The sequence below is a fragment of the Microtus oregoni genome, unplaced genomic scaffold (genome assembly GCF_018167655.1).
Source record: "Microtus oregoni isolate MIOR12 unplaced genomic scaffold, Mior012 000061F_ref0000440, whole genome shotgun sequence".
Lineage (NCBI taxonomy): Eukaryota > Metazoa > Chordata > Mammalia > Rodentia > Cricetidae > Microtus > Microtus oregoni.
In genome coordinates, this window is record NW_024543871.1 from 3,871,214 (window position 1) to 3,895,339 (window position 24,126).

At 38.9% G+C, this 24,126-nt stretch overlaps 1 protein-coding gene across 3 annotated transcripts in view; it reads left to right on the plus strand.

Annotated features, from left to right (window-relative positions):
• Window positions 1–24,126, plus strand: part of Gria3 (glutamate ionotropic receptor AMPA type subunit 3) — a 293,607-nt gene that overhangs the window by 143,741 nt on the left and 125,740 nt on the right. For all 3 annotated transcript variants that reach the window (XM_041640013.1, XM_041640014.1, XM_041640012.1), the window contains exon 4: window positions 9,216–9,403. In XM_041640013.1, the coding sequence (XP_041495947.1) occupies window positions 9,216–9,403 (188 nt within the window). The remainder of the gene's footprint in view (window positions 1–9,215; window positions 9,404–24,126) is intronic.

Here is a 24,126-nt window from a genome sequence, read left to right on the forward strand (position 1 = left end):
GAGTCCCTTAAACAACATGTAAAAAATGCCCTTATAGAAATGGATGAGAAGTATAACAAAAAGTTTGAAGAAATGAGTAAATACGTACATGATACCCTGGGAAACCAAGAAAAAACCATCAAACAGGTAATGGAAACAGTTCAAGAATTGAAAACTGAAATGAAGGCAAAGAAGAAAATACAAACTGAGGACCAGCTGGATATGGAAAATCTAGGCCAACGAGCAGAGTCTACAGAAACAAGCATAATCAATAGAATACAAGAGCTAGAAGAAAGACTCTCAGATGCTGAGGACACCATAGAGAAAATAAACGAACAGATCAAAGAAAACAGCAAAGCCAACAAATTCTCAACACAAAACATTCAGGAACTATGGGACACAATAAAAAAACCAAACCTAAGAATAATAGGAATAGAAGAAGGAGAAGAGTCACAGCTCAAAGGCTCAGAAAATATTTTCAACAAAATTATGGAAGAAAACTTTCCCAACTTAAAGAAAGATATTCATTTAAATATTCAAGAAGCATACAGAACACCAAACAGACTGGATCAACGAAAAACATCTCCTCGCCATATAATAATCAAAACACAAAATATACAGGTTAAAGAAAGAATATTAAGAGCTGCAAAAGAAAAAGGGCAAGTAACTTATAAAGGTAAACCGATCAGACTTACACCTGACTTCTTGATGGAAACTATGAAAGCCAGAAGGTCCTGGATAGAGGTTCTGCAGAAGCTAAGAAACCATGGATGCAAACCCAAACTACTATACCCAGCCAAGCTATCGTTCACTATCAACGGAGAAAACAAGACATTCCAGGATAAGAACAAATTTAAACAATACGTAGCCACAAATCCAGCCCTACAGAAAGTAATAGAAGGAAAATCGCAACCCAAGGAATCCAACACTGCCAACACTGCCTACAATAACCCAGGCATCTAATGACCCTTCACGAGCACATCTCAAAGAAAGGAGACACACAATCTCTACTACCAAAAGCAATAAGAATAACCGGAGTAAACAACCACTGGTCATTAATATCACTTAATATTAATGGGATCAATTCACCTATAAAAAGGCACAGGCTAGCCGGGCGATGGTGGCGCACGCCTTTAATCCCAGCACTCGGGAGGCAGAGGCAGGTGGATCTCTGTGAGTTCGAGACCAGCCTGGTCTACAAGAGCTAGTTCCAGGACAGGTTCCAAAGCCACAGAGAAACCCTGTTTCGAAAAACCAAAAAAAAAAAAAAAAAAAAAAAAGGCACAGGCTAAAAGATTGGATACAAAAACAGGATCCAACATTCTGCTGTTTGCAAGAAACACATCTCAACCACAAAGACAGGCACCTACTCAGAGTAAAGGGTTGGGAAAAGGTGTTTCAAGCAAATGGTCCTAAGAAAAAAGCAGGTGTGGCCATACTAATTTCTAACAAAACTGACTTCAAACTAAAATCAATCAGAAGAGACCGAGACGGTCACTTTATACTCATAACAGGAACAATTCATCAGGAGGACGTCTCAATCCTGAATATATACGCCCCCAATATAAAAGCACATACTTATGTAAAAGAAATATTACTAGAACTCAAGGCAGACATCAAACCACACACACTAGTAGTAGGAGACTTCAACACAACTCTCTCTCCAAGGGACAGGTCAATCAGACTGAAACCTAATAGAGAATTAAGAGAATTATTGGAGGTAATGAAGCAAATGGACTTAACAGACATCTATAGAACATTCCACCCAAATAGGAAAGAATATACCTTCTTCTCTGCAGCTCATGGAACCTTCTCAAAAATTGACCACATTCTCGGAAACAAAGGAAACCTCCACAGATACAAAAAAATATCAGTGTCCACGTGTGTCTTATCAGATCATCACGGATTAAAGTTAGAAGGCAACAACCACGCTGCCCCCAAAAAACCGACAAACTCATGGAAACTGAACAGTCAACTACTGAACCACACCTGGGTCAAGGAAGAAATCAAGAAAGAAATTAAAGTCTTCCTTGAATTTAATGAAAATAAAGGGACAACATACTCAAACCTATGGGACACAATGAAAGCAGTGCTAAGAGGAAAGTTCATAGCACTAAGTGCCCACTTAAAGAAAACGGAGAATGCATACATTGGGGACTTAAAAACACACCTGAAAGCGCTAGAAAAAAAAGAAGCAGACGCGCCCAGGAGAAGTAGAAGACTGGAAATAATAAAACTGAGGGCTGAAATCAACAAAATAGAAACACAGAAAACAGTCCAAAGAATCAATGAAACAAAAAGCTGGTTCTTGGAGAAAATCAACAAGATCGACAAACCCCTATCCAAACTAATTAAACGACAGAGAGAGAACACGCAAATAAATAAGATCAGAAATGAAAAGGGGGACATAACCACAGACACAGAGGAAATTCAGAGAATCATTAGATCTTACTACAAAAGCCTGTATGCCACAAAACTGGAAAATACAAAAGAAATGGACATTTTTTTAAATAAGTATCATATACCAAAGCTAAACCAAGACCAGGTGAATGATCTAAATAGACCGGTTTCTCGCGAAGAATTAGAAATGGTTATCAAAAATCTCCCTTCGAAAAAAAGCCCAGGACCAGATGGTTTCAATGCAGAATTCTACCAGAACTTCCAAGAAGAATTAATACCTATACTCCTTAAGGTATTTCACAATATAGAATCAGAAGCGTCATTGCCAAATTCCTTTTATGAAGCTACAGTTACCCTGATACCAAAACCACAAAAAGACCCAACCAAGAAAGAGAATTACAGACCAATCTCACTCATGAACATCGACACAAAAATCTTCAGTAAAATACTGGCAAACCGAATCCAAGAACACATAAGAAAAATTATCCATTATGATCAAGTAGGCTTCATCCCAGAGATGCAGGGCTGGTTCAACATATGCAAATCTATCAATGTAATCCACCATATAAATAAACTGAAAGAAAAAACCATATGATCATTTCACTAGATGCGGAAAAAGCATTCGACAAAATTCAACACCCCTTTATGATAAAGGTCTTGGAGAGAATAGGGATACAAGGGTCCTACCTAAATATAATAAAAGCTATTTACAGCAAGCCAACAGCTAACATTAAATTAAACGGAGAAAAACTCAAAGCCATCCCACTAAAATCAGGAACACGACAAGGATGTCCACTCTCGCCATACCTCTTCAATATAGTGCTTGAAATTCTAGCAATAGCAATAAGACAACATAAGGAGATCAAGGGGATTCGTATTGGAAGGGAAGAAGTTAAGCTTTCGTTATTTGCAGATGATTTGATAGTGTACATAAGCGACCCCAAAAATTCTACCAAAGAACTCCTACAGCTGATAAACAGCTTTAGTAACGTGGCAGGATACAAGATCAACTCCAAAAAATCAGTTACCTTCCTATACACCAAGGATAAGGAAGCAGAGAGGGAAATCAGAGAAGCATCACCTTTCACGATAGCCACAAATAGCATAAAATACCTTGGGGTAACCCTGACCAAGGAAGTGAAAGATCTACTTGACAAGAACTATAAGTCTTTGAAGAAAGAAATTGAAGAAGACACCAGAAAATGGAAAGACCTCCCTTGCTCTTGGATTGGGAGGACCAACATAGTAAAAATGGCAATTCTACCAAAAGCAATCTATAGATTCAATGCAATCCCCATCAAAATCCCATCAAAATTCTTCACAAATCTGGAGAAGACAATAATCAACTTTATATGGAAAAACAAAAAACCCAGGATAGCCAAAACAATCTTATACAATAAAGGTTTGTCTGGAGGCATTACCATCCCTGACTTCAAACTCTATTACAGAGCTACAGTATTGAAAACAGCTTGGTATTGGCATAAAAACAGAGAAGTCGACCAATGGAATCGAATAGAAGACCCTGACATTAACCCACAAACCTATGAACACCTGATCTTCGATAAAGGAGCTAAAAGTATACAATGGAAAAAAAAGAGCATCTTCAACAAATGGTGTTGGCAAAACTGGATGTCAATCTGTAGAAGAATGAAAATAGATCCATATCTATCACCATGCACAAAACTCAAATCCAAATGGATTAAAGACCTCAATATCAGCCCGAACACACTGAACCTGATAGAAGAGAAAGTGGGAAGTACTCTACAGCACATGGGCACAGGAGACCACTTCCTATGTATAACCCCAGCAGCACAGACACTAAGGGCATCATTGAATAAATGGGACTTCCTGAGGCTGAGAAGCTTCTGTAAAGCAAAGGACACTGTCACTAAGACAAAAAGACAACCCACTGACTGGGAGAAGATCTTCACCAACCCTGCAACTGACAAAGGTTTGATCTCCAAAATATATAAAGAACTCAAGAAACTAGACCGTAAAAGGCTAATCAACCCAATTATAAAATGGGGCACTGATCTGAACAGAGAATTCTCAACAGAAGAACTTCAAATGGCCAAAAGACACTTAAGGTCATGCTCAACTTCCTTAGCGATCAGGGAAATGCAAATCAAGACAACTTTAAGATACCACCTTACACCTTTCAGAATGGCTAAAATTAAAAACACCAATGATAGCCTTTGCTGGAGAGGTTGTGGAGAAAGGGGTACACTCACCCATTGCTGGTGGGAATGCAAACTTGTGCAACCACTCTGGAAAGCAGTGTTTCGGTTTCTCAGGAAATTCGGGATCAACCTACCCCTGGATCCAGCAATACCACTCTTGGGAATATACCCAAGAGAGGCCCTATCATACAACAAAAGTATATGCTCAACTATGTTCATGGCAGCATTGTTTGTAATAGCCAGAACCTGGAAACAACCTAGATGCCCTTCAACGGAAGAATGGATGAAGAAAGTATGGAATATATACATATTAGAGTATTACTCAGCAGTAAAAAACAAGGACTTCTTGAATTTTGCATACAAATGGATGGAAATAGAAAACACTATCCTGAGTGAGGTAAGCCAGACCCAAAATGAGGAACATGGGATGTACTCACTCATATTTGGTTTCTAGCCATAAATAAAGGACATTGAGCCTATAATTCATGTTCCTAGAGAAGCTAAATAAGGTGAATCCAAAGACAAACACATAGGCATCCTCAGGAATATTAACCTTCATCAGGCGATGAAAGGAGACAGAGACAGAGACCCACACGGGAGCACCGGACAGAAATCTCAAGGTCCAAATCAGGAGCAGAAGGAGACGGAGCACGAGCAAGGAACTCAGGACCACGAGGGGTGCACCCACACACTAAGACAATGGGGATGTTCTATTGGGTTCTCACCAAGGCCAGCTGGCCTAGGTCTGAAAAAGCATGGGATAAATCCGGACTAGCTGAACATAGCGGACAATGAGGAATACTGAGAAATTCAAGAACAATTGCAGTGGGTTTTTGATCCTACTGCACGTACTGACTTTGTGGGAGCCTAGGCAGTTTGAATGCTCACCTTACGAGACCTGGATAGAGGTGGGCAGTCCTTGGGCTTCCCACAGGTCAGGGAACCCTGATTGCTCTTCGAGCAGATGAGGGGGGGGGGGACTTGATCGGGGGAGGGGGAGGGAAATGGGAAGCGGTTGTGGGGACGAGGCAGAAATCCTTAATAAATAAATAAATTAAAAAAAAAAACAAAGAGGAATCACATAGCAGAGTGTTGATTTGGCATCTAATCATTATAGCAGCTTATGTTCTGAGGCAACAGCATGAGCCGGACTTTTAAAACATTATCGGTTTTATCCTTGCAGAGAATAATACCTGCTTCTTGTAAAAAGTCAAACATTACATAACCATATGACAGTGAATTTGGAATGTCTTCATAATCCTGTGTCTCTGAGAAAACACTCCCAATTCTTGCAGATTTTTTCACAATATATACAATTGTGAGTCTTTTTAGCCATCAAAATAAAATAAAATTACATTATACATTATAAATGATAAGTTGCTAGGTTTTTCAATTCTACATTGCATAGTATATTATATATAGTGGAAATCTTTCCTGTTAGTATATATACACTGTTAACTATTAAACTTTAGCATAACATTCCCTGTATGTGTGTGTATACTATAATGTACCTAGTCCGTTGTATTTTACATTTTTAACACATCTGCAAAACAGTTATTCAAACTGCTTTTTCATTGTTTGAAATTTATTTATCTTGAATTCAAAACAAGTCGTTTCTGGGGAAATTAATGAGCAGTCATTAAAGGAAGCTTTGTAGGAAGAGGAGAAACTCCCAGAAAGGTCTACAGGTAGTATAGCATGCTTGGTAAAGGGACAAATTCACAGTTACACTAACCAGCCAACAAAGTATATGCAAGTAGGTGATACCATTTTCCACACCTGAACGAACAAGAAAACAAAATAAGTAGGGACCAGTACAGGTAGAGCAAGTAAAAAAGAAGATAAAAGTAGGTTAGAATGGAATAAGAGGTGGAATGTTAATAGGCACAGAGTAAATTGCTAGAGTAAAGCTTTATCAGAACTCTCAGGTTTGGGCTAAATCTAATCTTGAGACAAATTAACAAAATTTGGCTATTTAAATATATTACTAATTCAGGCTGTAACTATGTCTCAGTGGTAGGGTGCAAGTTTAGCATTCATTAGGCCCTGGACTTTGTTCTAAGAAGTTTTATGCTGCTAAAATAACCCACATCAATATAAAAAATAATCCCATCGTCATCCACACTCACTGTTCAGATAATATCTAAAATATTAAAATCAATAAAATATTGACAAGTCAACATCCTGTCATGAGTATAGAAGTTTCAGTAAAGATCCACTGCTCCCTAAGAGCGTCTAGGCAAATAATAGTATCCAGTGTGGAGAGACATTTAATCATTATTAAAGGTGAGAGAGACATTTCCTTTAGTAATGTAACCACTAGTAAGAAGGCCATGCTCGTAGGAAGAACCCCTTACCCATATATCCCTGTAAGCAACCATAATGAAACTCATAGATTATTTTTAAAGATATGAAAATAGATGGAGACTAGTTAAGAAGATGAAGGAGGTAGTGGGATAATAGGAGATAAATATAATAAAAATGCTTTGAATTCATGTATGAAAGTGTCATCATGAAACCTGTTATTATGCAAAGTTAATGTATGCTTAAAAATAATGAGAATCATCTATTAAGAAAGAGTAGAATTGAAAGGAAAAGGGTTATCATTACCTAAAAGGAATTGTTGAAGGATTGAGACACCTTTACCTGAGGAAGAGAAGGTTAAAGTAAGACATGTTAACAGCTTTCAAAAATGTGGAAGATTGTCATATGGAAAAGAGATTAATCTTGCTCCATGCCATCTCAAATTGTGGACAAGGTCCATTAAGAAGAGATGACAATATTTTACATTTTCTACTAAACATGTGAACACTTGCGTTTTGCTAATGAGCCTTTTTGAAAAAGTTTACTTTATATGAAAGACTCTGTTATGCAATTCATCACTGTTATTATTCAGCCAATATTTTCTTCATAAATAGTCCAGAAACAAAATTCAACACAGTCCTTGCTGAATTTTCATAAATTCTTAATTAGTGGCATTCAAAATAATGAGGCCTTATTATACACTGCTTAAGAAAGATTTTCACATGCTTTAATCTCTTTCTTCCTATGTTTATTTCTTAATCCCATGCCTTGGCCCACTATGTGCCCTCAACTCCCTCTGAAGCAGAGAGTACATAGAAAACCCACATGAAAATGTAAATCTGAGAAATAAATATGCGTGGTTGATTTTATAAGAGTAAGAATTAACATTTAAAGCAATGGTAATTTACTCTGATCTGTAATTTTGAGCTCCTGTGCTGAAATTGCTCATTTGGAAATTACCAAGTGCTTGGGTCTCGTTTGTGATCGTCTTCCTGCACACATCCAGCACACAAAGGAGTTATAATGACCAGCTGAGTCACTACCGCCATCTCCCTGAAGCATGTTCTCCAAATGTCAATACCATTTTCTATGGTACAGTGAGGACAACTCTGAAGCACAGCCTGCTTACACCACAGAGTAGGCCCAAGACAGCAGAGAACTTGGCGTGTGTTCAAAAGGCATCGCCATCTCCCTCCATCCTCTGCTTCGGTGGTGGTTGAACTGCTGTGTTGCAGATAATTTGGGATTTGCAAATCATCTCTGTCACTCACTCCCATTGCGAGTAGGGAGATTGTTTTGATAATGTCCCAGTAAAGCTGTCTCTTCTTGGTGAAATTATACTCAGATTATAAATTCATACAAGAAGCACAACTGGAGATATATAGAATTAGGGACGTGACTACTATAAAAGAGTATGTGTAAGAAAATGTTTGTGCCTTTGTGTTTTGTACTTTAGATACACTGCTCTTGGGGCTTCGTTTGTTTGCTAATTTGTCTGTTTGGTTTGCTTTGGTTTTGGATTTTTGAGACTGGATCTCATTGTATACCTCAGGCTGGCCTTGAACTTTTGGCAACTCTGCTTCAGCCTCTCCATTTCTGACATTATCAACATGAGCTGCCTATAATTCCCAATAGGTTAGCCCAAACTCAAGCATCCGATCTTTCCTTTCTTTGATCAGGGCGCAGGTATGTTAGTTGCTAATGGTTGTTGGATATAAATTAGCTAAATTAGGAACTCCTGGTAAGTTTTATTCAGGAAAATGAAAGAACTCCCCAAAACTAATTTTATTGAATATTTTATGGACTCTATGTAATAAAAGAGTAATGGTCTCTATTGGGGGCTGTCTCTCATAAAATTATACTGATATTACCTGGGAGATACTGTCTTTTTGAACAGTTACATCCATGTATAGCTCTATCACTATTAAATTTATTTTGTTGTATATTTTTTAACATCTAATTCTGAAGAATTCTTAAGTGAAAGATGAAAGAAATGAGCTTCAAATGCAACACATAAAATTGCAGTCAAACATAAGAAGTTCTTGGCATTTATTCTGGTTTTTTGATATTGCATTTCGAAACAAAAGTGACTTCGTGAACACCTATCTCCATGGTGCTCACAAATGATAGAATCTCCTTTACTTAAACATAAAAAATAAAAAAAATACCAAAATGGAGGTGTCAACTATCTGGAGAGTTGGGGTTGAAGCTGTGAGCTCACCTGCTCTCTCCAGTGAATCAAGTTTGAAAAGGCCCAATGGACTGTGAATGGAAACTCAGTAGAATCTTTAACACCTTCAGAAATAGTTTTAAAAAGAAAAAAAATAGTATAGCTGTTTTTCCTTCCTTTAGGGTTTTCCATCCTACAAGCAATTATGGAAGCAGCAGTGCAAAACAACTGGCAAGTGACAGCAAGGTCTGTGGGAAACATAAAGGACATTCAGGAGTTCAGACGCATCATTGAAGAAATGGACAGAAGGCAGGAAAAACGGTATTTGATTGACTGTGAAGTCGAAAGGATTAACACAATTTTGGAACAGGTATGTCTGCGATTTAGTTCACTCCCAGCCTGCATGCTAAAGCATTATCCTGAGGCAGTTGCCATATCTGCTAATAAATTAAGCAGCCAACACACTAAGCATGCCAACCATTTTCATAACCTCTCTAATCCTTTCTTCCTCCCTAGCGGCTGCACGAAAAAAAAAAAGAAAAGAAAAGAAAATTCTAAGCTCATAAAAAATTGCATCGCATGATTAATTTGAATGTCTCTACAATTTAATGCTACATATCAGATAAATCCACCCCTCCACTCCTCTGTTTAATAGATAGCTGGTTATTTCAAAGTAATCCCCTTCTTTTCTTATATCCTCTTCCCAACAGGGAACAGACAATATGTTAGGTAGGCTGGCAGGTAGGAGTTTTGTTTCTCATTACTAGAATATGTACTTCCCCAAACCTTTCTAGGGAACATCAGCGATTGTTGATGAATGTGGGTAGATACCACTTACCAGGTTCAAATTGTCTAGATTATTCTAAATAAAGCCTATCGGTTAGTAGAAGAGAAAGATAATAGCGTGAGATGTTTTTAATTTCACAAACTTTATTATAAAAAATCTTGCAAATAAATAAAAACATTAGACACCAAAATTAACCAGACTTCTATATAGTTAGAATTGGCATTTGGAACAGAAACTGTGAATAGTCACACTAAAATGTACACATTCGGTATCAAACCTATTTTATGCATTTATCCACCACCAAAACTACTAAGATCCAAATTGAGACTTAGAACTAGTAAAACAATTAGCTTTATGCCCTCTTTCATAACTGATGTTCATTACCTGTCACCAGTCCTTCCTCATCCCCTCACATTTATGCTTCTTTGTTCTCTCTCTCTCTCTCTCTCTCTCTCTCTTTCTCTCCCTCCCCCTCCCTCCCTCCTCTCTCTCTCTCTCTCTCTCTCTCTCTCTCTCTCTCTCTCTCTCTCTCTCACACACACACACACACACACATTATACTGTAGCATTCATACAGTGCATTAAAAAATAAGATGACATACTAAGGAAATAGTTTTAAAAGTGTGAACTTTTATTTTTAAGAAGGGCAAGGTAAGTAGACGTAAGACTTATACAGGTTCAAACCAGACAAAAACCCCAGCACACAGGGGGGTAATTGAAGACAGAGCCTCACCCCTAAGCAAAACAAGTTGAATTCCATGTGTTTTTCTGGGTTTGTTTTTTTAGTTTCTGCTTTAAGAAAGAGAAAGAACAAGAAGTTAGGTGAATAGGAAGGTGGGAGAGGATCTGGGAGGAGCCAAGGAAGGGGAAAGAACTTGTTTGGTATATACTGTATGTAATCCCCAAAGAATAAAAATATTTTAAAAGTATAAACAATTTTTTTTTGGTTTTTCGAGACAGGGTTTCTCTGTGGTTTTGGAGCCTGTCCTGGAACTAGCTCTTGTAGACCAGGCTGGTCTCGAACTCACAGAGATCTGCCTGCCTCTGCCTCCTGAGTGCTGGGATTAAATAAACATTTTTTTTAAAGTTGAATAAGATTAAGGAGAAAATACAACTTAATGGGCCAAGATGTTTTCATTATTAAGCACGAACATGGAAATTTTAAACTAAAATTGCTGGAAGTATTTGCCCTAAGCTAGAGGGAAACTGTGTTTGGGACAGAGGGCCAAACTGAAATGTGTTGAAAGTTTACGGGTTTTTGCCAGTTAATAACAAAGTGCCTGTCTTGCCTTGAACAAAACTGTAAGGGAAACCTTCGATTCTAATTCAAGCCCAGTGTGCCTGCGAGCCAAAGGAGCTTCAGAGATCAAAAGTACGGTGAGCAGCCATTGCCTGTGAGAGCTGCTTTATAGGAAATGAAATATTAACAGTTTGCCAGATCTGTCCCTACTGAGACAAAAAGATGAGAGAGAGAGAGAGAGAGAGAGAGAGAGAGAGAGAGAGGAGGTGGGGAGGGGGAAAACTGCTGGTGCTTCAGGCTAGAAATACAAAGCTGCTCCCTTGTTAAGCTCAGCAGCTCAGCATTGCTTTTAATGGATGGAAGTTTACAGAAAATGTAGAGCCCAAGCCTGGTTAGTTCCTCTACTAGCATTCTCCTGAGCAACACAAATGATCCAAGCTCTCCCTCACTGAAAAAAAAATGCCTTTTTTTGATTTTCTCCAATCTTAAAAATGAAGAATCAGGTCAGTGATGATGCTCTATGTACTACATGCCCTCCAAAATGTTTAGACCAAAATAGCCTTTTAGTGGGTGACCTACTTAATAGGGCCAAACAGAAAAACATCATTCTTGCCACACTTTTTTGTTTCCCCTCTTCTTCATTGGAGACTTTGGATTCATGAGTATTCAGTATTCTCTGAAAGGTGTGGACTGTGGGGCTTTTCAGTTCTGCATAATGGAAAAAGTGGTGGGGGAAGCTCAGAGTTCTATATACCTCTGAAACCTTGGGCACTTAGCTGTCTGTACAAGCTTCCTCATTTACATGATGGACAAAACAGAATCCGCTCTACTACTCAAGGTTGGTACAACCACCCTAGAAGGCATAAAATTTTGGAGAGAAAAATTAGTATCACAGGAGGAAAATCAAACTGCTAAAACTAAAAATGTCTGTTTTTCATGGCTCACTTTTCTGTCTTCCTTTCTTCTTTATGTACTTTCAAAATATCCCTCAGAATACCCTCTGTGCCATTTTATTCATTTATCTTCTTTAAAAAATGAAACAAATAAAAGTGTAAAAGCATTTGCTCTTTTTTACCATTGAGTAGCTCCTATGAGACCGTATGTTCTACAAAGTTGTGGCTAGAATGTACCACAGAGTTCATGGCAAACAGAAATGGAGGAATGGTAGGGTAGACACTCTATGACACATACCTTAGTACCTTTCACTAAAATTTGACTACAGTTCCATCCAAAGCAGTGGTTCTCAACCTTCCCAATGCTTTAATATAGTTCCTCATGTTGTGCTAAACCCCAACCACAAAAGTATTTCATTGCTACTTCATAGCTATAATTTTGGTATTGTTATGAATTGCAATGTAAACTTCTGATATGCAGGATATCTGCTATGTAACCCCCATAGGGGTTGCAATCCACAGGCTGAGAACCGCTGATGCAGAGAGAAAAAGAACATGTAGTCATAAAATGTGATTGGTAGAACACACATTTTTAAAATAGTCACTCTGCTATCTCTCCCAATGATAATAAAATTGCTATTATTTATTTCCTTTTGTGGAAATTTATTTATAAAATAAATTTCTCATTAAACAAATGTCTTTAGTAAACAACTTCACCATGGCATTTCTTTAAAGACATGCTTTTAAAAAGCAGTTGAATCCTTTCATGGGAGTTTAGCCATTCTTCTGACAAACATCATGATATAATACACAGATTTTAGTACAACAATAACTTTTATAACTCAATGAGTATCAAATTCTAAAAGACAGCCTCATATTTTAAGTGTTTTCAATGTCATTTAGGTTTTTTTTTCCTAAAAAAGCTCCTAAAGTCTCTACAAAATCAAGTTTCATTTGACTATCTGAAATAAGAGAGCCTCTGGTGCCGTTCTAACACTGTTGTCAATAGATCAAATTTATGCATGAAGTTCATATTGTACACCAAACCTGTAAGGTATTAGTTAAAATATAGTAGTGTAGTACAGTTATTCAAATATCATCAGATTTTTTTGTACTTTTATATAACATAACATCAATACTACATCATATACATTATTATATTCCTGTAAGTATTGAAATAATTATAAGATCCATAGAAATTTTTCCAACATTTTTTCCAAAGTCCTTTTTTTTATTGAGAAAAGGAAAAAAAAAGTTTCCCCCTCCTCCCAGCCTCCCATTTCCCTCCCCCTCCTCCCACCCTTCTCCCCCTCCCCCCACTCCTCTCCCCCTCCCTCTCCAGTCCAAAGAGCAGTCAGGGTTCCCTGCCCTGGGGAAAGTTCAAGGTCCTCCCCCCTCCGTCCATGTCTAGGAAGGTGAACATCCAAACTGGCTAGGATTCCACACAGCCAGAACATGAAGTAGGATCAAAACCCTGCGCCATTGTCCTTGGCTTCTCATCAGCCCTCATTGTTCGCCATGTTCAAAGAGTCCGGTTTTATCCCATGCTTTTTTCAGTCATAGTCCAGCTGGCCTTGGTGAGCTCCCAATAGATCAGCTCCACTGTCTCAGTGGGTGGGTGCACCCCTCGTGGTCCTGACTTCCTTGCTCATCTTCTCCCTCCTTCTGTTCCTCATTGGGACCTTGGGAGCTCAGTCCAGTGCTCCAGTGTGGGTCTCTGTCTCTATCTCCATCCATCACCAGATGAAGGTTCTATGGTGATATGCAAGATATTTGTCAGTATTGCTATAGGATAGGGTTTTTTTTTTAACTCTTCTATCTTTTCATGTAATAATAGAGAAGAAGCAGTTACATGTTTATCTTTCGTTAGTACCTCTGTGTAACTGTTAAGCTACAAGGAAGGTATAATACATTTACAACTGTGAGAATTAATAGAAATTGACAGAGATAGAGGCAAATAAGACCATGCTAAGTAAGTTATTAGAGATCAGTGAATATAAAAAGAAAGTCTATAGATCATAAATCCAAGACTTAGGGCACTATTTTGTTTTATTTTTCCAATTTCAATACTTTTTAAAATCTTTTTTGGGGTTATAATATAATACAACATTTCTCCTTTCCCTTTCCTCCCTCCAAGCCCTCCCATATACTTTGCCAACGATCCTTCAAATTCATGGCCTCTTTTTTCATTAATTGCTATTTCATGCATGTATACATATGTATATACATGAGTATGTGTGTTTCTGTGGGGCTTCACACATATGTGAGTGCATGTGCATCTGTGTGCATGTGTATAGAGGTCCATAGTTGATATCTTGTATCATTCTCCATCAATCTCTACTTTTTATCAAGACAGGTTCTCTCATTGAACCTAAAGCTCACCCTCAAGGTAATCTAGCTCCTCACTCTGTGCCAGGAATACAGTCTGAATGAGTTCTGTCACTTATTAGCTTTTAGACAAGGGGCAAATAAACTAACTGCCTTCTAATATTTCTATTTCCTCATCATAAAACATAAAAATTATACCAGATGAATTAATTTGTACAAATCATTTGGAAAAGTCCCTGATTCATAGTGTTGATATTCCACTGTGATGCCAAAACAAAGCACTTTTACACAAATGGTCCCTTTTGAACTTCACAATTGGATGCCAGCAGGGAAGATGTCTTTATTACAAATTTAGAGTTGATAGATTGGGGATTAGAGACTTCTAGATGACTTGTCAAAACTTGACTTCCAGTTCAGTATCAATATATGACGGAGGCAGTGTAAAATGTGGGTCTTCTGACTCCTAATCTAGTGTTCTTGTGCTAAACTGCACCATTTCCCTTAATTTCTAAGTTACTCATTAAATAAGTGATCAATCTCGAATGTGGCCCACTCATCAGGTTCGATCTTAAAATGATGGCATAGAAATTAAAGACGATCCAAAGAAGAGTGGCAAGAAAATGATTGAAGCGTTAGAAAACAGGCCCTATGAGGAAAGGCTATAGGAGTTGGGGTGGTTTTTCCTGGTGAAAGAGAGCCAAGAGGCAGTTAATCACCATGCCCAAATATAAAGTGTTAGCATAAGAGTGTACTGAGCCACTCTTCTGCATGCCTAAGGACAGTACCAGAGCAAATGAGCTGAGCTGGACTAGAGAGACAGTCGGCACTAAGAAGGATTCAGAAAGGAGAGTGGAAGAAAAGAAAACCTCCCCACTTCAGAGTGCATGGAAAGTAAGACTGTGTTGAATTGGTGGAAAGTTAACATTAACCAAGTCTTCGAGATTATTTTTCTAAAATGCACAAAATTTCAAGTTCCTACTGTGTACTAACAAATCAAGATCCTTAGAGAAGACTTAATGAGTAGGGGAGGGGGCAGAAGCGTCATTCCTGGGTATCTGTGCTTGCAGGACTCATATCAGGTACAAAAGCCCATAGATGCCCCTTTTATAAAACGGCATCACATTTGTATGTAACCTATTCATAACCACCTGCATAATTTAATTCATTTCTACACTGCTGATAATGAATAAGGTATGCATTTTTTATGTTATTCAGGGGATAATAGAAAGCAAAGGGTCTGTATGTATGTAGTAAGTATGTGAGTTTTTAAAGGTATTTTTGATCCCATATTAGGTGAAGTTATAGATATAGAACTAGAAGTTACAGAAGACTGACTGCAATTTCTAACATGCCTGTGTATCATATATCCAGAAAGTTAACCCCTAAAAGAGAATTAAATGTTCTCTGCTTGTTTGTTTGTTTTACCACATTTGTTTTTTTTTTCTAAACAATGTTATTAGTATATCCTCTGCCTGAATTACAGCATGGCAAAATGGAATCCAAACAAATATGTTCTACCAAGCAAAATTATAGAATGTGTGGATTTTTCCCCCAATGCTTTCTCATGCCAAGGCATCCCTTCTTGGATGATATCAAAGAGCCTGTTACAAAAACAATACAGAAGCAGGCCAAGCCCCACCCATTATTCTCAGTTCTCCTGATAGAACAGTAAGTTGAGTTACGACCATATAAGACAATCTGAGTTAGCCTATAAGAATGATTTTCTTTTTGAATAAACATACGCTTTGGAAGCAAAGACACATGAGTTCAAATCCTAGCCTCCCACTATAATGTGATGTTGAGGGAAATACCTGTTTATTTAAGACTTAATTTTGCAACTTAAATAACTCTCTCACTACCATCCTTCAACTATTGTTGAGGATCACATTGGGGAATGTGTAAAAATTATATAACAGTACTTCAATCCTAGTAGTCCCTCGACATCCGGTAACTGTGACGATTTGCTCGTGAGGAGTTTCTTTGCTTAGGAAAATAAGTCACTTAAGGATGATCCTTTAAGAAATAGTGTTATTTTGGATTTTTCAAGCTATCGGTTCCATTTGGGGTCATATTTCATTTGGATCTCACTGATTTCATCATGTTCAAACACCTCTGCTTTTATCTTCAGTGTAACTTTAGGGAACACATGTTGATCAATCAACTTGAGCACTATTTGAGGATCAACTAGATTTTCAGCATCACTTAAAATAATTAAAGGAACTAAAAATCTTGCGCTACATATGATAATTGGGCATTCTTAATAACAAAAGTACTAAGTGAGTATAGTATTCCAGATATCACTATGCAATAGTAATATATATATATCAAGGTAAAATATATATACTTGTGTATTATAGTATATACTTATATTTACTAATTACTTATATACTTTTTAACGTGTGTGTGTATGTGTGTGTGTGTGTAAAAATGCATATATCCCTATAAGGTAGATTGAAATATTACCTTCAGTTTTAAAGATGAAGAAAAGAAAACCTAAAAAGTCACACAGCTAATAACTGGTGAATCTAGAATTTGAACCCAGGGAATCTGGCTGAATATGCAATTAATCACTGCACTAATTGGCCCTGCATCTGACTGATTTTTTCAGTTGGAAGTTATTCAACCAAAAGTTATAAGATAAGCATCCTGATGAGGCCTGAAGTGGCTTTGTTTACACAACAGACATTTCACAGATATTTTCTCCACTTGATGAGGAGTCATATCCCATTAACACAGAGAATTGAGAACATACCCTCAAATCGACACTTTCCTGAAGTGCTCATTTGTAACAAACAGGTTCATTTACTTACAGTACCAAAATACCCATGGTTTGGAATGCCACCCACAGAGGCATATATTGTGAAAAGGACTTGCCTAGAGTGCTCTGTATATAAAACTAGCATTGCTAAAGAATAGGCCAAGAATTGTGGCTTCCATGGTCTTACCAAAGTCTTCTGGCAATTTGTGACCAGCAATGCCTCACCCCTACCCCACCCCCACCTTAGCACCTAGAAAGCCAAGCATGGAGTAGAAATGTAAATATTTATTGGAGACACATTTCAGGTAGGTGCTTAGACTTGAGCAGGAGGACAGCAAGGGCTGTCGTTCTCCCTCCTCCTGCCACTACCACTAGACCCTAATGAGAGGAACCACTTCCTTCAGGGGCAAGCTTTAGAGGCCTCCTCCTACCACACACTCTGAACCACAAAGATCTCTTCTTTCCCTGTGGTCTTAGAGTGTTTGAAAGATGAGTAGCATGCTGAACATCGGGGGCCAAGGTAAAGAGGAAAGGGATACAAAAAACAAAGTGGACATGCCTAATCAGAACACACAGGCCCAGGACATTTCAAAGGAAGCAAGGCAAAATAGGAGAAAATAACAATTGGTGCCATAAAACAAGATAAAATATACGGTGTTTCGAATTGGCTTTCCCAAACCAAAGAAGAATACTTTAGGGTCTAGGTTTCTCAAATTACTTCATTCTTTATCTCTATACTACTTAAATGACAAAAGTTTGGAAGGCATAAAGAAAGATTTGACAAGACCAAGTCAGAAAAGAGAGTTTTATGGGGATCTTACTAGCTTCTTAAGAGAACTTGAAAAAAGCACCTTCTCAGATGGAGGATAGGTTTAGCCACCATAAGGTCTGAACACAGGTCTTAAATTATACCCTACCCTGCCCTGCCCTTCCCTGCCCCGACTCCCAAGATTCCTGTATATCACAGATAGGAGAGTCTGTCTTGAGGAAAACCTTATTCTATAAGCTTCTTGCTTTATTTATGGAAACAAGTTATAGAACACTGACTGGACACACAGGCCAATCCAAAGCATACCCCATTTTAGGAATTTTAGCATCCAGCTATGTCTGTGACCCTTCACTTGTACTCTGTTGTATGAGGAGGCCACTTGTTTGTTCCTGATTGCTCAGCCCCGAAATAACCACACAGAAACTGTATTAATTAAATCATTGCTTGGCCAATCACTATATCATATTCCTAGAAAGCTCTTACATATTAAATTAACTCACTTCTATTAATTTATTTTTTACCATGCGGTTTGTGGCCTACTGGCAAGTTTTCAACTGGCAGTTACATGGTATCTCCCTGACTCCACCTTATTTCTCCCAGCATTCAGTTTAGTTTTCCCACCTTGCTCTACTCTTTTGTCCTATCACAGACCAAGGCAGTTTCTTTAATCATTAACCAATAAAAGCAACACATAGAAGGACCTCCCACACCAGTACTCTGGCTATGGGCCCAGAAAATATTAAGAACAAGTGTGCTTCTATTCATCTATAGTTCTCATTGTCTAAAGACATTAATTCTGTTTAATATGCATTTTAAGAGTCAAGTTTTCCGTATTTCCCAGTCTCTTCCGTCATAAATGTAGCTCTTAAGTTGTCTATAATGGTATTCTTCAGTGAGTCTGGGTTTAGGAAAGTGGATTTTTTTCAGTAGTGGACTCTCTTCCCTACTAATATGACTACTACGGAAAATAAATTAGGCATCTTGTAGAACTGGAAGAGAGAAATACTCTCATTACTTCTTTAGAAGATAATGCCCTTCCATGCTCTCACTGGAGTGAGTAAAAGAAATCCCAGAGAACTTTCCTGATGCCCTCATATATTTTTTTTTAGTTTTTCTTTTTTTTCTTTTTTTAAATTTATTTATTTTTTTATTGAGAAAAAAAAATTCCGCCTCCTCCCAGCCTCCCACTCCTCCCCCCTGCCCCCACTCCTCTCCCCGTCCCCCCACTCCTCTCCCACTCCCCCCACTCCTCTCCCCCTCCCTCTCAAGTCTGAAGAGCAGTCAGGGTTCCTTGCCCTGTGGAAAGTCCAAAGTCCTCCCCTCTCCGTCCTGGTCTAGGAAGGTGAACATCCAAACTGGCTAGGCTCCCACAAAGCCAGAACATGTAGTAGGATCAAAACCCAGTGCCATTGTCCTTGGCTTCTCATCAGCCCTCATTGTCCGCCATATTCAGAGAGTCTGGTTTTATCCCCTGCTTTTTCCGTCACAATCCAGCTGGCCTTGGTGAGCTCCCAATAGATCAGCCCCACTGTCCCCGTGGGTGGGTGCACCCCTCTTGGTCCTGACTTCCTTGCTCATCTTCTCCCTCCTTCTGTTCCTCATTGGGACTTTGGTAGCTCAGTCCAGTGCTCCAGTGTGGGTCTCTGTCTCGATCTCCATCCATCGCCAGATGAAGGTTCTATGGTGATATGCAAAATATTCATCAGTATGGCTATAGGATAGGATCATTTCAGGTTTCCTATCTTCAGCTGCCCCAGGAACTAACTGGGGACCTCGCCTTGGGCACCTGGAAGCCCCTCTAGTTCCAAGTCTCTTCCCAACCCTAAGATGGCTCCCTTAATTAAGATATGTGCTTCCCTGCTCCCCTATCCAACCTTCCTTTATCCCAATAACCCCAACAGCACAGACATTAAGGGCAACATTGAATAAATGGGACCTACTAAAACTGAGAAGCTTCTGCAAAGCAAAGGACACTGTCACTAAGACAAAAAGGCAACCCATTGACTGGGAGAAGATCTTCACCAACCCTGCAACAGACAAAGGTCTGATCTCCAAAATATACAAAGAACTCAAGAAACTAGACTTTAAAATGCTAATTAACCCAATTAAAAAATGGGGCACTGAACTGAACAGAGAATTCTCAACAGAAGATGTTCAAATGGCCAAAAGACACTTAAGGTCATGCTCAACCTCCTTAGCGATCAGGGAAATGCAAATCAAAACAACTTTGAGATATCATCTTACACCTGTCAGATTGGCTAAAATCAAAAACACCAATGATAGCCTCTGCTGGAGAGGTTGTGGAGGAAGGGGTTCCCTCATCCATTGCTGGTGGGAATGCAAACTTGTACAACCACTTTGGAAAGCAGTGTTTCGGTTTCTCAGGAAATTCGGGATCAACCTACCCCTGGACCCAGCCATACCACTCTTGGGAATATACCCAAGAGATGCTCTATCATATGACAAGGGCATTTGTTCAACTATGTTCATAGCAGCATTATTTGTAATAGCCAGAACCTGGAAACAACCTAGATGTGCTTCAATGGAAGAATGGATGAAGAAAGTGTGGAATATATACACATTAGAGTACTACTCAGTGGTAAAAAACAATGACTTCTCAAATTTTGCATGCAAATGGATGGATGTAGTAATAAGGGGCGGCGGGGCTGTATCCCCAGCACCCCGGCAGCCTGGCTAGCTTATGCTCCGAAATAACAACACACAAACTGTATTCATTTAAACACTGCTTGGCTCATTCTCTTCTAGGCTAATTCTCACATATTAATTTCACCCATTTCTAATCATCTGTGTGTAGCACCCCAAGGTGCACTTACCGGGAAGATTCTAGCCTATGTCCATCCTGGGTCGGAGCTTCATCCCGGGAGCGGGTATCGCGTCTCTCTCAGGCGTCTGCTCCCCAGAGGAGAGCTGTCGAGACTGAGCTCACTTCCTCTTCCTCCCAGCATTTTGTTCTGTTTACTCCACCCACAGGGCCAAGCCGTTTCTTTATTGCTTAACCAATGAAATCAACAGATTGATATATGACACTCCCACATCAGATGGAAATAGAAAATACTATCTTGAGTGAGGTAACCCAGACCCAAAAAGATGAACATGGGATGTACTCGCTCATAATTGGTTTCTAGCCATAAATAAAGGTCAGTGAGTCTATAATTTGATATCCTAAAGAAGCTAAATAAGAAGGTGAACCCAAAGAAAAACATATAGCTATCCTCCTGGGTAGGGGAAGTAGACAAGATTGCCAGGCAAAAAATCGGGATCTTAAGGGTGGGGTGGGAGGGGGGTAAGGGGAGATGGGGAGAGAAAAGTGAGAAGGGTAGGATGGGGAGCATTTGGGGCAACGGGATGATTGGGATAAATTTATTTATTTATTAAGGATTTCTGCCTCCTCCCCGCCACCGCCTCCCATTTCCCTCCCCCTCCCGCGATCAAGTCCCCCTCCCTCATCCGCTAGAAGAGCAATCAGGGTTCCCTGACCTGTGGTAAGCCCAAGGACCGCCCACCTCCATCCAGGTCTAGTAAGGTGAGCATCCAAACTGCCTAGGCTCCCACAAAACCAGTACGTGCAGTAGGATCAAAAACCCACTGCAATTGTTCTTGAGTTCTCAGTAGTCCTCATTGTCCGCTATGTTCAGCTAGTCCGGATTTATCCCATGAGTAATACTCTAATATGTATATATTCCATACTTTCTTCATCCATTCTTCCATTGAAGGGCATCTAGGTTGTTTCCAGGTTCCCTCATATAATTTTGTTTTAATCTCTAGCCATTCCCTTTTATGCTACTGAGAATGTGGAAAAGAAAATAGTGGTAGCTGCCGAGAATCATTACCTTTCAAAGTGATGAGAGTAACTGACTCTATGGGGGGTACAGAGGTGTCTCAGCAGTTAAGAGCACTGGCTCCTCTTGCACGGCACCAGCATCCACATTGAGTGGCTGGCATTTCATGTATACTGATATCTTCTGACCTCCTCTGGCACCCACATGCACGTGGTGGTGTGCAAACAGACAAATAAGTATGCACACAAACACATCAATCAAATTTAATAAATAATTCATTGACCGGTGAATGCTCAGCCATACGTGGGACATGTCTATTACACCCTCAATGGTTCATGGAACAGCACAGAAGACAAGGTCAATGGCAGAACAGAAAGAACGAAAGAGCTGGAGGATGAAGAGGTGGATCATTGTGTTGTGCTGTTCTAGTATAAAAGGAACTGGCAACAGCTGTGATTACCCACAGGCAACACACAGTTTTTGTTCAATAGCTTCTTGCTATGAGGGAGGAGGGGAACTCATGAGGCCCCAACCCTCTCTGAGTTTCTCTAAGCAGTTAATCGTTACTGAGGAAGGAAGAAACACTTTCTTCAGTGGTGTAGTCACTGGTTAAGTGTCCATGCTCTTATGAGAAACTTCCTTTTTATGCTTCTGTCAAGTAACCTTAATGAAATTCATTGGGCCATACAAAAAAGCATGTGTCTATTCCCTATTGTCAGTGACTATCTAAATCATGCAATATGTTGAAGGGTTTCAGTGCATAATGTTAAGCAATATAATAAAACATCATGTCTTTAGGTTAAGAACTAGAGACCACTAGATATCATGGTTGAATAAGTAACAAAAGGAGTCTTCACAAAAGATTAATGAGACAAGCAAATTCTAGAAAGAAGCTTAAATTTGTTGAAAATGGGGAAAGAAATGACACAGCCAAGTAGCACACACTAGGAGATGAAAGGAGGCCAAAAATTATTTTTTCTACAGGCTGATCTATATTTGAAAGCTCGTCCATAGGACATTGGGGAGGAGGGAAACAGAAGAATGAGGTCTCTCTGGCTGCTTCTAGATTCAACAGTAAAAGAAAAGATACGATTCTTCTTTGTTTTCCTGTGCCATTTATTTCTCCATTTCCATGCTTAACATTGTGGAAACACTTGAATGAATATTTTGAAGCAAAAATAAATGCACCTCCAAACTATAGGACAGCATTGCCAAAGCAAAACATATTACTGGATTACCTAAAAACATATCCACTGTAAGCATGACTTCTCCCAATGTCAACCTAATGTCCTCTTCACCCTTAAGTGAGTGGGACTCTATACTTGCATTGAAACCTTTCAATATGTTAAGGGACTTGGACAATCACTGGCAGTCAAAAACATACTTGCTCCCTAACATGCAACAATGCATATCCTAGGAGCTGGTAATAGACAGTAGTATTCTACATTGAGGGACTTTAGCTTTAGTTTATTTTAAAAAAAAATGGCTTGATTATCTGGTCATACTTCCACTAGACTGGCTTGGTGAATATTTAGAAGCAAATTCCTTCTGGGAAAATAAAATGAAAAAACTCATTCACAATCATTACTTTGAAACACAAAGACTCTCGTTTGTTTCAGATGATAGAAATTGTTGGCCCCAAAAAGGAAATGTTCCTATTATACCAACAGTTTTTTCTTCTCATATTTAAAAATCTGGTACCTCATTATTCTCTTATTTCCTAGGAGGCTTGGAGGGGTATATTTCAAATCAACAAAAATTCAAATTACTTTTCATTAACTAACTTCAGAGTTCCTTCTGAAAATTCTCAAGGACTAAGACTCTCTGTGATGAAGGAAAATATCCAGGAGTTTTAGAAAGCAGAATATACAAGCTTGAGGCAGGAGACCTGGATTTTATCACCAAGCCATTAGACTTCAAAATGTACTTTATTGCTTAATCCCTAAAGTAAATGTGTTAAATGTTCCCAGAGACTTCCAGGTCCAAGAAGCTATGATTCCCAGTGCTTTAAAAAACAAGATAGAGAATTCAATTCACAAGATATCGATGGAGGGAGTAGGGATAGTATATCTCGGTGGGATAGTATGTGTGATACTCTGGGTTTAATCTCCAGCACTGTGATGAATGGCAGGGGGGAAAGAAGCTGTGAGAGAGAATGAGGGAAGGTAGAAAGGGGAAAAGGGAAGGAAGAAAGATTAAAAACAGAGAGAAAGGGGAGGAAAAGAAAAGGAGAGAGAAAATAGTTCCATTTTATCTTACCTCATGCTAAACTCAGTAAGTGGAAAAGAGTAAATCTACCTTTCTGAGGAAGTTTACAATCTAAGAAACTGACAAGGAAACACAATAATTCTGGAAGTCAGAATATAACAGCTATCACAAATGTGTGAGTCAACTTTCTTGCTTTCTCGGATTGCCAGCTAGTGACGGTCATTAAATGGTTTTTGCTGACTGAGGTTCTTGAAAGCCTGAGCATCGGGGAGTTTTCTAAGACTTGGGAAGACAGACGATAAGGGAAATG